The sequence below is a fragment of the Cynara cardunculus genome (genome assembly GCF_001531365.2).
Source record: "Cynara cardunculus var. scolymus isolate 2C chromosome LG 1, CcrdV1, whole genome shotgun sequence".
NCBI lineage: Eukaryota > Viridiplantae > Streptophyta > Magnoliopsida > Asterales > Asteraceae > Cynara > Cynara cardunculus.
This window is the reverse complement of record NC_037528.1, coordinates 40,048,024-40,062,714: the sequence shown is the minus strand read 5'-3', so window position 1 is coordinate 40,062,714 and position 14,691 is coordinate 40,048,024. Positions and strand designations below refer to the sequence as shown.

Here is a 14,691-nt window from a genome sequence, read left to right as displayed (position 1 = left end):
AATTCAGATATTTTCTCTGAAACTTTGCATTATTCAACTGAAGAACCTTAATCTTACTTTCAAACATCTTTTTTTCCATATCAAATTTCTTTTCAGCCTCTTTAAACCTCTTTTCAGCTTCAGACTTCTTTTTAACATCAGAAAATTTATTTTTCTTCTTTTCAAACTCTTTTCTTTCAGCTTCTAACAACTTTTCCAGTTCATCTCTCTTCTTCTTTTCTTTTTCAAAAATTCTTCTTTCTCACTTTAATGCTTTCTCAGCTTCACAAACTCTAGTTCTCAATTCAGAATTTTTCTTTAACTACTCAACATTTCTTTCTTGATAATCAGACGAAAAACCTGTAGAAAAAAATTCATCAATTTGTTCTTTTAAACACTTATTTTCTTCTAAAAATAGCTCATTTTCCTTAACCATATCTTTGGCCCAACAAAGATTTGAATGGTTTTCATAAAACATTTCAACATATTTATCTTGTTCCCCTTTCAAATTCTTTTCCAATTCAGAAACACTCTCTTTCAATTCTTTGTTCTCTTTTTCAATCATAAAAGCCATTTCAAAATACTTCAAATTGATTAATCGCACGTGATCTTAATACAGTTCAAAACTTAGAAACCAGATTATCACTTTGCTAATCGGACAACACTTAACACTTTCAAAACTTCCTTATTAGACACAACTATTATAGGACACCACTTTTATCTATCAACACAGGTTATCGGACAAACCTGCTTATCACACAAACCTTTAATCGACCAAAAATCTTATCGGCACAACTTCTCTTATCGTTCACAACCTTTATCGGGCACGCCTTTATCGATCACAAGCTCTTATTGGACAATCTTTGACCGGATACAATTCCTTATTGGATTGCACTTAACCGATCAAAATCCTTATCGCACAAGCCTTGATCAATCAAACTCCTTATCAGACAACACTTCTAATCGCCCAAAATACCAACGATGAAAACAATTCAACAGGCGATGAAGATCTTTATCGCTTGATGAACATCTACAACAGGCGATGAGGGGTATTTGGACAGATTTTCTAGAAATTGGCTCAAAATCACTCAAAAAATGGATAAAACTTGTACAGATTGATTCGCGATATGCTCAAAAACAAGTTTTTTAATACCAATTCGTTTAAAAAAACAAATCAAATTGGTCCAATTTTGATTTAAACTCAAGTACAATTCAAGAACATTGAAGAACTCGAATCAAGAAAAACTTCAAAACTGATACATGAAATTGAATCAATTTTGAAAATGAATGATTCTAATCAACCCAAAATGAAAAATTGAACACAAATCAATCAAATTTACACACAAATTCAAATAGATTATGAAAAATTGATTCAAAACAATGAGTATGAATGTGTCGATCAAGAAAATGTCCAATTGTCTGATTCTGGTTCGATTCAAATCAATCCAATTCTCTAAGTTGCTATAATCTTCTTTGATACCAACTGATAATCCCAGAAAGATTAATCAATAACAATTCAATTCAAGATTACAAATTTCCAATGTAGAAATGTAGAGAGAGAGTAGAAAATGGTAGAGAGAGAATTCTTTTAAGCACCAATCGTATTAGATCTTCAATGGTTACAAATGACAAATCTCTTCTAAGCACACACTAAAGATTACAAACAAAGCACCTATATATATACAAGAGAAAAACACTAAGGTTTAAAGCTTGGATACAACACATTAAGCACAAAATTTGAACCTAACAGATTAAACTCATAGTTTCTATCACATAATATCATCATTTAATTGTTAAATCCAAAATTAACCAAAAGGGTTTCCAACCCTCATAGGTCCAATTAATAGACAAAATGAAGTATTAAAAATCCTTATGATTTCATAGTTCCAAATATCCAAAGGAAATTTCATCTTTCAAGTGTTAATAATATTCCTTCTCAAAATAGTTCATGGATCTTTCAAAATCATACACTCACTCAAATCGTGATCTTCATACTTTCAAATATCACATTTAGAACAATAACCCACTTTTATATAAAATCAAATGGTCAAATATTGATCTTGTACGAGTAAAAACCCCCAAATCTCTGAAACACCCAAAATGGCTCAAATCTATATATAAAGTAAAATATGTTGAAGGGAATGTTTAGGAGACTGAATCACAACATCTTGACATGTATAAAAGCTTGTAAGAGTTAGATTGAACTTATAAATTAAGTTCCGAAGAAAACGTAAAACTAAGCAAAATGGAGGGAAGAAGTAGGTCACGAATCACTTATTGCAACTCTTAAATACTAGAGTTTAATGCACTTGGAAGATGCTCAAAAGCCACCTTTGAAGCTCCCTAAATTGCCATCAATGAAGATAGATAAACGAGGATAAGAAAAGTGCCTAATACCTTAAACAATGACCTTTTATTTCCCCTGGAGGTTCATGCGACCATGTCCACGACTTAAGTCACTGCGTTGGTTGCCCGAGTCCAAAACTCACGAACTTATTCCCTCTGCACGACTTCTCTTGCAAGCTAGGTTGCAAGCGTAATCGCAGGACCTTTTTTTTCTCAAGTTGTTCATAGTTAGCCGCGCAACCACGGCCGCAACTTGGGTCGCGAGCTAGGTAAGGGCAACCACTTTTTTGCCCCGCTTTGGTCCTTTTTCTTGGTTTTCTTGCATAGGATTCTACCAAAGTCTTACTCCAGCAAAATACTTGTATTTTGACATTAAAATATCAAAGTTTAATGTAATTTTCATCATATAAACATTGAAAAGATTTGGGTATTATAATACATACACACACGCGAGCTGTAGAAGGAGAAACAAATTCATTACCAAACCTTCATGACCGGTTATCGTCTACTCCAGTTACGACCGGCCCTATTTTTTTGAGGCCATAACCGGACCGGGGACTGGCTTAGATGATTACATCCGCCACTGACCTTAATTAGGTTTGCCGTAACCGCTTATAGGCCCGGACGGTTACCTGGTTTACCCATCTATGGCAGCAAGCAACAACTGCAATTGGCCTGATGTAATCAATTAAGGGAAGTGAATATGTAGTAAAAGTTTCAATGGTTGTACCAAAAAACCTACTATACATTGTTTTGACACAAAAACTCTCGATCAAACCGGTAACCTTTTTTGACATCTTGCAAATTGAACCGGTTGAACGATTGATGATTTTTCAATCCTTTAAAAAGAGAACGGAAGGAGATTGGTCTTTAACTAATTACAAACGCGCAACAAATACTTTAATCTTATGGCTTTCATTAGGGATGTTTACCAAACTCTTAACTGGTAAATATTTACCGGAAAAAATTCAATATTAACACCTACTTACCAGGTAAGATTTTAGTCAACAATTTACCCGGTAAGAGCTAATTGTAGTAAGAGTTGTTGCCCTTACTTACTGGGTAAGACTATTGGTCCTTGCCTCGCTCTTACCAGGTAAGATTCTTGATGCTTACCATATTCATCCGATAAAATAATGTAACTTGATAAACGCTTACCCGAATAAGCGTTTGATAAACGGCCACTTTTTTAAATTATAATTGAATTAGCAAGTTATATTCAATTACCATATATTGTTGGGAAAAGTTTAAAAAAGTAAATAAATTTTTTCATTTTGAATAGTTTAGTTATTAAACAATTTTTTAATAAAAAACTATTAAATTTTTTTTTGAATAAAAAAATCATTAAACTTTTTTATTTTGATTTATTAAGTTCTTTAACATTTTTTTAGTAAATAAATCATAACATTTCTAGAAATTGGTTACCTACATTCTTTTAATAAAAAAAGTTACATTAACCGAGTAGTAAAAATTCGATGGTTTATGTATTTGTAAGAAAAAATTCAGAGTTTTAATCATTCAAAATGTATTAGTTTAATGATTTTTCATTAAAAAAAGTAGTTCAAAGACTTAATCCTTCAAAATAAGAAAGTTCAATGATATTTTCATTCAAAAAAATAGTTTAGAGACTAGACTTGGGATCATGTGGGACCAATGGTTTTTCGTAAGACCAATTCTCAACCCTTGGATTAGATCTACAATCTGACAATCTGAACATTCATAAATGCCACGAGACTTCTCAATAATCACAAAACTGTCACCGTCCAATTTTAGACCATTAGATCATTAGCTTATAAAGTTGATCAATGAACATAAATTGATCTTACAGGTTGCACGAAAAACCTTTGGTCTCACGTAAACCCAACCCTTAGAAACTAACCGATGGATTTTTATAAACTTTTCCCTATATTATTTTGGTAACTAATCATTAACTTTTTCATTAGTTGCTTTAATCTAGATTTTAGGATAAAATAATCATTTACGTAAATTCAGATTATTTATTCTACAGAATAAACAAACAACAATTAGCTTAATTCATGCAGATAACTTAATAATACTACACATCTTAATGGAAAAACAACAAACGGCCAAAGCGACTTATGAATAACGTGAGGAAAAGGGTAAACATGACATCCCAAACGAGTATCTTATAGATATCAAGTATCGAGTCAAATACTTCAAACAAGAACGGATTCAGTCGTTTATATGAAGTTCGTAACAAAAAAAACTTTTTAGACCACGGTAACTAACTAACGAATAGAAGCGTTCGGTTGATAGCGTTCCAAAGGTCACTTACTCTACAGTAGAACTTGGTGGTGCTGTCTGATTTCGACTAGCAGAATTGGTGGCGGTTGTTGCCATGGTGTTCTGTTGGCGGCGTTCATCAGTAAGCGGACTATTATTTGAGATGGGTGGTGCCAAGTCGTGTTGAAGATGGTCCATCATACGCGATAATGTTGCAATGCCTGCACTGCCCTCTCCTGGATCCGTGGAACCATGATCGGTGGCACTGCTGTTACGGGAGAATAATTTTTCCTTCCAATTCTTTGTGGTTTTTGTAATAGATTCTTTGTATCTTTTGTGATGAAACAAAATTAAAGACGAGTTAGAAGAAAGTATCCAGGATGAACATTCATGGAAATGGTATTGGAGTTTGTTATTGATTACCTCATTGATATTGCGTTAACTCGGGTTTTAAAATCTGAAAAGGAGTGCAGTTCCGAAGGCCCTGCTCGATCTTGGTTGTTTGGGGAAGACTGCATAACCGACCTGCTAAAAGGGACGATTGTATCTCAGGTTCTATGAACGGTGAGAAAACGAAAGTTGTTTTCTTTAAAGGGCTCATGTTTCATGCAATATACTTTGATCTGATTCTTATTTTGTGTAGTGCTATTTGTTATTCAGTATAACAAAAAGATTCAACCTTTTTACCCATTTGACCATTAACCTATTGATCTAGTAACATTTGATGATGTGGATGTCAAGTTTATTGTCGACTCGCCATAATCCTTTCTTGAACATTTCGTAAACGGGTATCCACGTCATCAAATATTACAAATTAGCAGGTTACAGGTCAAGATAGGCGGTACAAAATAGAAATTTTGAAACTTTGTTGCATTTTGATACATTCTTTACCTCAGATGTGATATCTCAAACATTTAGACAAAAATACATATCACAAAATAAGAATTGTACCAAAGTTCATTGTATTTTCATGCATTCTCGGATGTAAATCAAGTACCTAAACATTTGAGATATCACATCTAAAGTACCAAAATGAAGGTTTTGGAAGTATGTTGCACAAAATAGGAATCAGACTGTAGTACTTCCATTTTCATGTCATGCAATTTGGCAATTTTTTTTAATATTTAATTAGCTTTCAACATATTTGTGATTCAAGTTGATAAGTATGGTACCAGTCGGTTGAGGGAGTTTCATGTGGACGTGCAGGAACTATGCTTGAGACAGACGGTGAAACAGGATGTTCACTAGCATGGACGGAGGATGATGCTGCACTCCCTCGTACAGATTCTTCATGCACTGTTACCAACGGGCTTCCGCCAATCGCAGGGGTAGATTCAACATCATCGCTTGAAGTAGGTCGAGTAGGGGAAGGTACACTAGGTTGTGCTGAGAAACCCAAATATCGTGGCCGCCCCTGGACTGATGTTTGAGTTCTATGACCTTCCCTCCTAGCAATATGACGGGCCCTACCCATTGCTGCAGCAGCAGCCAAGTGCTGAATTATTCGCTCCTCTAGCTCGGCATCTGTCGCACTAACAGGCAACTGCATCATGAAATGAGATCACGTAAATTTAGTAAGTGTGATCACATTCACTCGTTTGTTCATGAGAGTAAAAGGTCAAGGCCATGTTGGCCAATATAAGATAGCTTATATTTTGAGGTTACTAAAAAGGCCCGGTTTGGTTAGTCATAAACCAGCTCTTTAAAAGACTATTTCAAGTGGCATTTCAATAGGGTTTTTTTTTCCAATTATCGCCTTATATTTTTTTTTCTTTTAATTTCAACATGCCATTTCAGATCATTTTACATTGTCATCTAACTTGTCAGCTAGTTTTTATCAAATATGACTAGTTTAATAGCTAACAACTAGCTTATTAATTACCAAAGGGCCTTTGGCCTAGATGTATCCGGGTTACCGATAGAAGCCATGCCTCTAATGAGGTCAGGGGTTCAAACCTCACCAAAGATCAGGAGGGTGTGTGTGTTCACTTGCCGTATATAAATCTTAATACTTAAGAAAACTAGCTTATTAGCCAACAAAGCTAACTACTAGTTTTGACCGAAGTCATGAAACATGATTAGTTTGGCAGCTAACAACTAGCTTATTAGCAAACAAAGCCAACGGTTAGCTTATCAACTAGTTTGCTAGACATAGCCTAAGACTAAGAATGAAAAGATAGAAGTGAACATGCTGTAGTTCGAAGTCCCCAAAGGTTGGATGATGAAATATTGTCGCATTCATAGACGGGTTACTTGCAATACTTCTTTCCTGCTCTATTGCATTGAGCAACTCCTGACTGGCAATTAAGATATCAAGATGTAAGAACCGGCAGTACATTGTGAAAAGAAGAAAAAGAAGTATCGATGGGAGATGAATGATCACAATTATTTTCTTTTCCTCCACCATGCAAGTGCAGAGAGAAAGACACAATCTTGGAATCTGCATGTGCCTTCCTCTCCCTACTTTAGAATATGAAGGGAAATAATGCGATCATTGACCTCCTGTTCAATCTGAAAAATGTAACCTGCTCGGGTCCTTCAAGCTGATGGACTGCCAGCACATTGGGCATTGAGAGCTCCTTTGACACCTACAGGATTAACGCTAACAAAGTTTCAGTTGGAAGTGTTATTACATGCATGCTTCTAGTTATTTTTACTTGGGGGATCCTCAAGAACTATTAGGACAGTGTTACCTAATAAAAATGATATCCAACAAATAGATAAGAAGTGCCTGTTGACCTAATGGTGACAGGTGCTGACTCGGTCAGCATTAGCTAGTTTACCTAAAGAATGGTCTGACTGATGGTGCTGACAACAGCACCTACCCGGTCAGTATTAGATGTAAAGGTATTTTATCTGTAAGCACTCACTACAAAACACTTGGGGGCCGTTTACCAAACGCTTACCAAGTCACATTACATTATTGGATGAATATGGCAAGGACCAAGAATCTTACCCGGTAAGAGCGAGTGCAAGGACCGAGAGTCTTATCCGGTAAGTGAGGGTGACGACTCTTATCATGGTAAGTGTTTACCGGGTAAATTGTTGCATATGATGCCGTTTCGGTAGACTACAGTCTTATCCGTCAAGTAAGCGACAGTTTTGAATTTACTGGTAAGCGTTTACCAGGTAAGTGTTAGGTAAACGACCCCTTAGTAAACAACCATGTTCGGTCGACGCTTACGCAATCTGTGTTGGTAAATTTCAAGAAAGAGAATTGAATACACATCTGAAGCACCAAATAAACCTCTAACCATACATGTCTTGAATAAAATTATTAAATTCACAAACATAGGGCTTAGCAGATGTTTATTTGTTTTCATCCCTTGGACTATTGCTCAATCAACAGGTTTTCCCCTGACGTTTTATTCAACACTCAAATCCTAAAAGAAGAATCGCTCAAAATAGAAAGTGATTCTTCATCTAATTAAATTAAAAACGGATCTTCCATCCAGCACATCGCCCAGCCCGACATTATGCACATGCACATTTCTTCTCTGGTTAAACTTAAGAATTGAACTCCCCAACCTCTGCTGCTCAAACCTTAACCCTTTATCTCCGCTTCTCTCCATCTTCATAAAACTAAAAGTAGGATTGACCCTAAGCCTTAATAAAATAAAAGTATAATTGGTGGGAAAAAATCTTTTCTTTGGAAAGAGAATGATGCCTCTGGAAAAACAATTTCTTGGTTCCCAACTACATCATTTGTTCCTATTTTGATCCTCTATCCTCCCATAAACTCTCAAACCTAAGAATTGCGCTTGTTAATTTCTTTACCTATCATACTCTAGGAATCCACTCTCTCCATCCAGCTAGAATTGTCACTGTTAGACAACAATCAATCAGAGCGGGCAACTGCTTTCCAATTTGAGATATTGTTTAGTTCCGGCTTTAATACAACCATCAACGTAGTCAATGTCAATTCAAATTACTTATTTTTCTTCACAGTGACAATGTTTGAGCATCTCCAACAGATTCTCCAAAATGGAAAAATATAAAGATTTTGGAGATTTTAACCTACCTTTTTGCTCCAACTGATCCTCCAAAACTTCTTCCAAAATGAATACAGCGTAAGAGAGGATAAAAAAACCTCCAAATTTGGAAAAACTCTCCAAAACTAAATGCTGAAAGAAGAGAAATGGTTTTTTATTGTCACCACCAATCAACTTGAATCTATTATCATTTTCATATAAATCCTATTTTAAAATTTGTTGGGATATTAGATCTATTGAATGTTATAACAGAATAATTAATGTTGGGGATCTCCAAAACCAAGAAACTGTTGGAGTTGAATGTAACTTCTTTTTGGAGTTCTAACTTTTGCTTTTCCATTTTGGAAAAATTATACAGAATCTGCTGGAGATGCTCTTAGCATTTACAGTGACACGTTCAAGATGATGGAAGAACAGCCATTACCACACTATATCATCTATCTAATAATTCAGCAATTAAAAACTACCTGGCTTCAAATTATTATTAGGAATTCATCATCAAGCTTCCATTCAATCCATATTTTGGTAAATTGTAATTCATCAAACATGATTATGAATATGGTTAACGGAAACCTCATTAAAAATGAATGGTCTTCACTAGAAGAAGCAATAAACAACATTTTTGCAGGAAACTTTCTGATGGGAAACTGACAAGTTAAGTTCACCAGGAGAGTATACCCATGCAGTTCACTACTCAACAGTTTCAAGTTGCCATGATTTGTAAATTTAGTTAATGGGTGCCAGTTTCAGCATATATGAACTCAACTGAGAATGTGCTTAATAAGGTTCTCTTATGACCAGAAGAACAAAGTAAAGCATCTTATATAACAAGGAAAAACATGTCTTTTTTAATTAATGTTCTTTTCTTTTCTTTTTTCCCACCTAAGCCCATCTTCATACAATGACTCGAAACTACTCAATGCCAACTAGGACTTGAACACTCAAAACTACTCAATGCTCATCTAGCTGATAATGACCAGATAGTGACTTCTGTAATGTGACTCCCAATGAAAAATAATATAGTAAAATGCCAACCCTATCAAATGTTTACAGCCTACTAACCAAAAGCATTCTTCTTAAAATCATGTTCATTAGAAATCAGCACTTGAAAGTTCACTCCAATGTACACTCTTAGCTTCTCTCTTGGACGCTCACCAAGTGTTTGATCAATGAAACAGCCTAATCCCAAACCCTACATAATGGGCAATGACACAAAACAAATTTACAAATGTTATTTTCACAAGCCAGGGGTTTTCGTGGGAACAACCGCTCTACTCCTTGGGGTAGAGGTCTGGTCTGTGTACATCATAAACCCCCTTCAACCCCACCTCATGGTGGGATATACTGGGCTGGTTTGGCTTGGTTTGTATAGTTACAAATCTTAGTTCTGGTTCAACAAAGCTTCTAGCCTAAGCAATATTTAAATTTTAGTAGATTTCATTGTCGTATTGTTATTGAGACAGAACCTAAGATATGGTAAAATAGAGGAGCTCAACGTATTGAATACGTAAATGAATCACAGAGAACTTAAGTGATGCTAAGGTTGCTATTTCCCATTTAACGTTGGCAATGAAAAATTAAATTTTAATAGATGAAGAAACTTAAGCCAGCTTGAAGCTAGACAACCAAGTTTTCCACTCTTATGGTCTTACCAATTTGAGGCTTGATAGGGTATGGAGACTTGTATGACAGTGCCGATGAATAAGAATATTTTGGTAAAGATAAAGCATCATCCATGATCACAAGCTAAAGAAAGGATCATCAACAGCAATTCTAACTCTTCAGGTAAAATATATCTGGTTACAAGCTCAATACAAACCTGAAATGTAACAGAAATATGCCAGAAAACTCTAACCTAACAAGAGAGTTAACATGTATCAGAATTCATATTACTTACATGAGACAGCCTATATTAACACCTGGATCCTTGGTTTTAGACACCTCGGGAGCAAAAAGATAATTTCCTGTTATTTACATTTTCCAATGGACAAGTGCATCTACTCGTATAACACTCCAAACAAGGAGAAAGCTGGTGCTCACTATATATGAAGGCCACAAAACCTATAACCCATTACCACCAATCTGATGATCAGATTCTGGGCAGTAGGTTAATGATAGAACTGAAGTGAAGCACCTCGTGTTTGATATTTCTCCTCTCTAATTAAGATAAAATCTACTGGAAGCCAGGTTATGCAAAGGGTATACAACAATCACTAAGAGATATTCTTGAACTAAATGATGAGCTTCATTTTGTAGTCCTAACAGGAAATAATTAGCAACCTGTATGAAATCATGTGGAGTACAAATATTTGAGGGTTATAGATTATTAGATTAGTATCTGAATAAACAATAGGGGTCATGAAAGCCTAAGAAAAGGAGATGTAAGATGCTATAACAAGTGACAATGCAACATCTATCCATAGATCTATATTATCTATATAGCATAGGAAATGAAGCTAGGGATATCGATATATTTTTAGCTGATTCTTTTAGGGGTCGATTACATATTCTGTTGATTCTTTATTTATTAGATAGGATTTGCATTATCTCTTAGGGGCTGATTTATAGGGACCGTTTAAATCTTAGAGGATGATTTATAGGGAAAGGCTGCCTGTATATAAACTGGTACACTGTATTCAGATTTCAATAGAAGTTTTTCACACATCTCAAACAGCTTCATATATTATTCTTTAAATTGGCCTACACAGTAGTTTCAATATCATTTAAGCCTTTAGCCTTTTACTTGAAAGGTAATATACAGCACATTTGAAGATTACCATTCAAGAATGCACTGGAGATGAAATTCGTGCTTGCAACCCGTAACCTGAAGGAAGAAAAACATAAACACTTGGTAGACAGAAAAAAAGCTGTTATTTTTTGGAAGAAAAGCAATCCTGAATATGTACCGTGGGAGGATCATTTTCAGAGAATGATTCAAGGCATATGCTGCAAGCATCATCGCAGGCATCCTGAGTTCCGCCTTCAACAAAAGCTGCAACTGATATCAAATGGTTCTCAGACTTTGTGCCCTCCTCCATGGCGGAAATAAAAACCTTCACAATGAATTCCATTTTTCAACATTATAACAAAAGGAAATAAACACAGCTGCTTGCAGTGAGATACTCATATTTGCATTACAAGAAGCAAGACCAGAAGAACACATATATTGTAACAACAATTTTACATTCAGACAACATCATCCAAATCAACACCTATTAACAACCTCTCAGATCAAGTTTCCAAGACAAATAAGATCTCATATCACACACCAATCGTTACCTAAATCAAAGTCAAACTTACGAGCTTAAAAGAACATGACAATCCTCGCATCCAACAGAAATTGCAAGGTTCCTCCTCCTTATGCAACTTTTCAAGTCAAAATTTACATACTAGCCAATCATAATCATCACAATTATTCGATGGCATTGATTTTGCTATACAAAATTAGGGTACTTGCACACACTTGATGAATAGTCATACTTCAAAAGTCGCAATTGCCACAGCAACTGAGGAATCAAAATATTCTATCAAAAGGAAAAAGAGAAATGAATTGAAGCTCAAATACACTTACGAAACTTGGAATTTTCATAAACTGAAATATCCATATCGAAACAAATACAATAAATCAACTTATTGTGATTCAAAATCAGATAAAACTCCTCATATATCCACATAAGTCAAATATTAATAAAAAAATCAAGTAGCGCATATCTTGATACAGAAAACATCAAAAAACATGAATTACAGATGATCAAAAGCACATATTTGAAATTTGAGGTGGAAGAAAGAAAAAAGTTACCAGAGTTGAAGTGATGGATATGAGGTTGATCGATGGAGGTTATGGTGAGAGATGGAGCTGCAGATTGATTCGGTGGTTGGTTTTATTGACAAGGTAAGAATGATATGGAGGAAGGCGAAGAAGACCAAGTCATGGACTTTTCCTTTTTTACGATTCCAATTCCAATTGCAACTACGCGTCAGAGCATCTCCACTTCTTAACAAGGAAAAATGAAGAAAATAGGACTTTTAAATCAATATTTTGTTCGACAGCTTTTTAAAACTATTTTTAAAGGGTGTGCTAAAGGCACCCCTATGCATTGCTTAATGATTCTTATTCATACAGTTTTTCCTTATATACATCAAAATTAATACATGTTTTTTACATTTCCAATGCTTAAATAATCTGATTCTGACATCAAAAAAGGTGCCATTAGCACTCCCTATTTTTTTAAATAAAAAACATACTCACCTAATATATGGAAATAAATCTCCATTTTTAATATTTAGTTTTTATTTTTTGTTTTTATTATTAATAATTTCATTTTTTATGTAATTTTTTTAATTTAATTTTTTATTATAATTTAATTTAGATTTAATAATAATGTAATTTATTTTTAATTTAATAATATAAATTTTTATAAAAATAATAATGAATATGTTAGAACTCAATAATTATCTTAATTATATTTTAGATTTTATATATTTAAAATGGATGTTTATCTTGTATTTGATTATGTTTATTCGGAATTAGTTACACAAATTTAAAAATAGAGTTTTAATAAGTCGTACTTATACAAAATTATTTTTAATCTTGAATTTTAAGTAATATGCATCAATAAACAGTACTTCATGTATAAAAATTGGTTTTTAATAGTTTTTGTCAAATGTTTTCTAATATAATATAGATATATATAGAGAGAGAAGAGTTTTTTTTGTTCAAATATGAAAGCAATTCAAAAATATTACCAATTAATAAGAAACTTAGAAAATAAATATTTAGATAGAGAAATCTATACTATAGTATAAAACATTTGACAAAAACTTTTAAAAATCATTTTTTTATGCATGAAGTACTGTTTGTTGATGCATATTAGTTAAAATTCAAGATTACAAGTAAATTATGCATAAGTACAATTTATTAAAATGTCATGTTTGAATTCGTGTAACTAACTGCATATAACCATAATCAAATAAACAATAAACATCTCATTTTAAATATAAAAAATAAAAATATGATTATGATAATCATTGAGTTTTAACAAAATACTTAATTATTATCTTTATAAAAAAATTATATTATTAAACCAAAAATAAAAAAATGAATTAAAAAAATACACAAAAAAGATAAATTTTAAATAGTTAGTTTGGTACCAATATCAATATTTTTTTTATATATCTTTATATTTATATTTTATTCAAAAAATAAAAACATTATCGTTCTCTCAAAACCATATATAACCGTATTATAACATCGACTGAGACAAAAAAAAAAAAAAAACAAATATTAAAATCGAGATGTATCTTGTTTTATTGTGCGAGTACCCTTCTAGTAATATTTTAATAGATGAATGAAATATTTTTATATTAAATAATCAATGTTGAATTCTCCAAAATAGAGAATCTCTTAAAGATAAATATAATTTTTTTAAATATTTTAACTGTTGGTTCTCTGTTTTAAATAAGTTTTTGGGAATCTTTTGGAGAAGGTGCTCTTAAATTCTTCTCTACCATTTTAAAATAATGTTTTATTATGAAGAATTTAAAAAGCAAATAATGATGTATAATTTCTTTAAATATTTGAACAAAAAGTTGATTATATTCGATAGATTAGCAATGTAACACCCTCATCCTACTGGACCTAAGATGAGGCGTGACACAACTGAAAACGGATCAAAAACATATAGATTAAAGTATAGAGCTTTAACATAACTTTCAAAAGATTACATTACAACTAAATAGTATTCTTATGCTTAACATATTTACATAGCAAAAGTACTGATCTAAAACTACTCTTTCTGCATCGTAAGCCATCTCGACCGTTCATGCTTCCCCCGGGTTAGATCTTGAACCTGCCAAGGTAAAACAAAACAAACCTCGGTTGAGCAAAAATCTGCCTAGTAAACGAATAATAATATTATAAATACAAGATAAAATAGTAAATGCAAGAAAACGTTATAATAAAAGTTGAAATGCATTTAAGTATAAATAAAATTGAAGCTTATCTATACTATCTTATAAAGCATTTGGCTAAAACTCTTAAAAACTCTTAAAAACTCTTAAAACTCTTAAACTCTTAAAAACTCTTAAACTCGTTCATTCTTATCCGATTTCATCCCATATCTGAATTCGT

The 14,691-nt window shown here is 33.3% G+C and overlaps 1 protein-coding gene across 2 annotated transcripts; it reads right to left on the bottom strand.

The window, feature by feature from the left end:
• Window positions 1-4,411: 4,411 nt before the first annotated feature.
• Window positions 4,412-12,512, bottom strand: LOC112513038 (E3 ubiquitin-protein ligase RHF2A-like). Of its 2 annotated transcripts, none has more exons than XM_025119163.1 (8): window positions 12,361-12,512; window positions 11,468-11,614; window positions 11,339-11,385; window positions 7,095-7,157; window positions 6,758-6,866; window positions 5,742-6,112; window positions 4,993-5,097; window positions 4,412-4,900 (listed from the first exon to the last, which is right to left on the bottom strand). In XM_025119163.1, the coding sequence occupies exons 2-8, from the start codon at window positions 11,597-11,599 to the stop codon at window positions 4,618-4,620; spliced, it is 1,110 nt and encodes a 369-aa protein (XP_024974931.1). In that variant the 5' UTR covers window positions 11,600-11,614; window positions 12,361-12,512; the 3' UTR covers window positions 4,412-4,617. The 2 variants fall into 2 exon arrangements, with proteins under 2 accessions (XP_024974931.1, XP_024974938.1); XM_025119170.1 differs by having other exon boundaries at window positions 4,993-5,094.
• Between the last annotated feature and the right edge of the window lie 2,179 nt (window positions 12,513-14,691).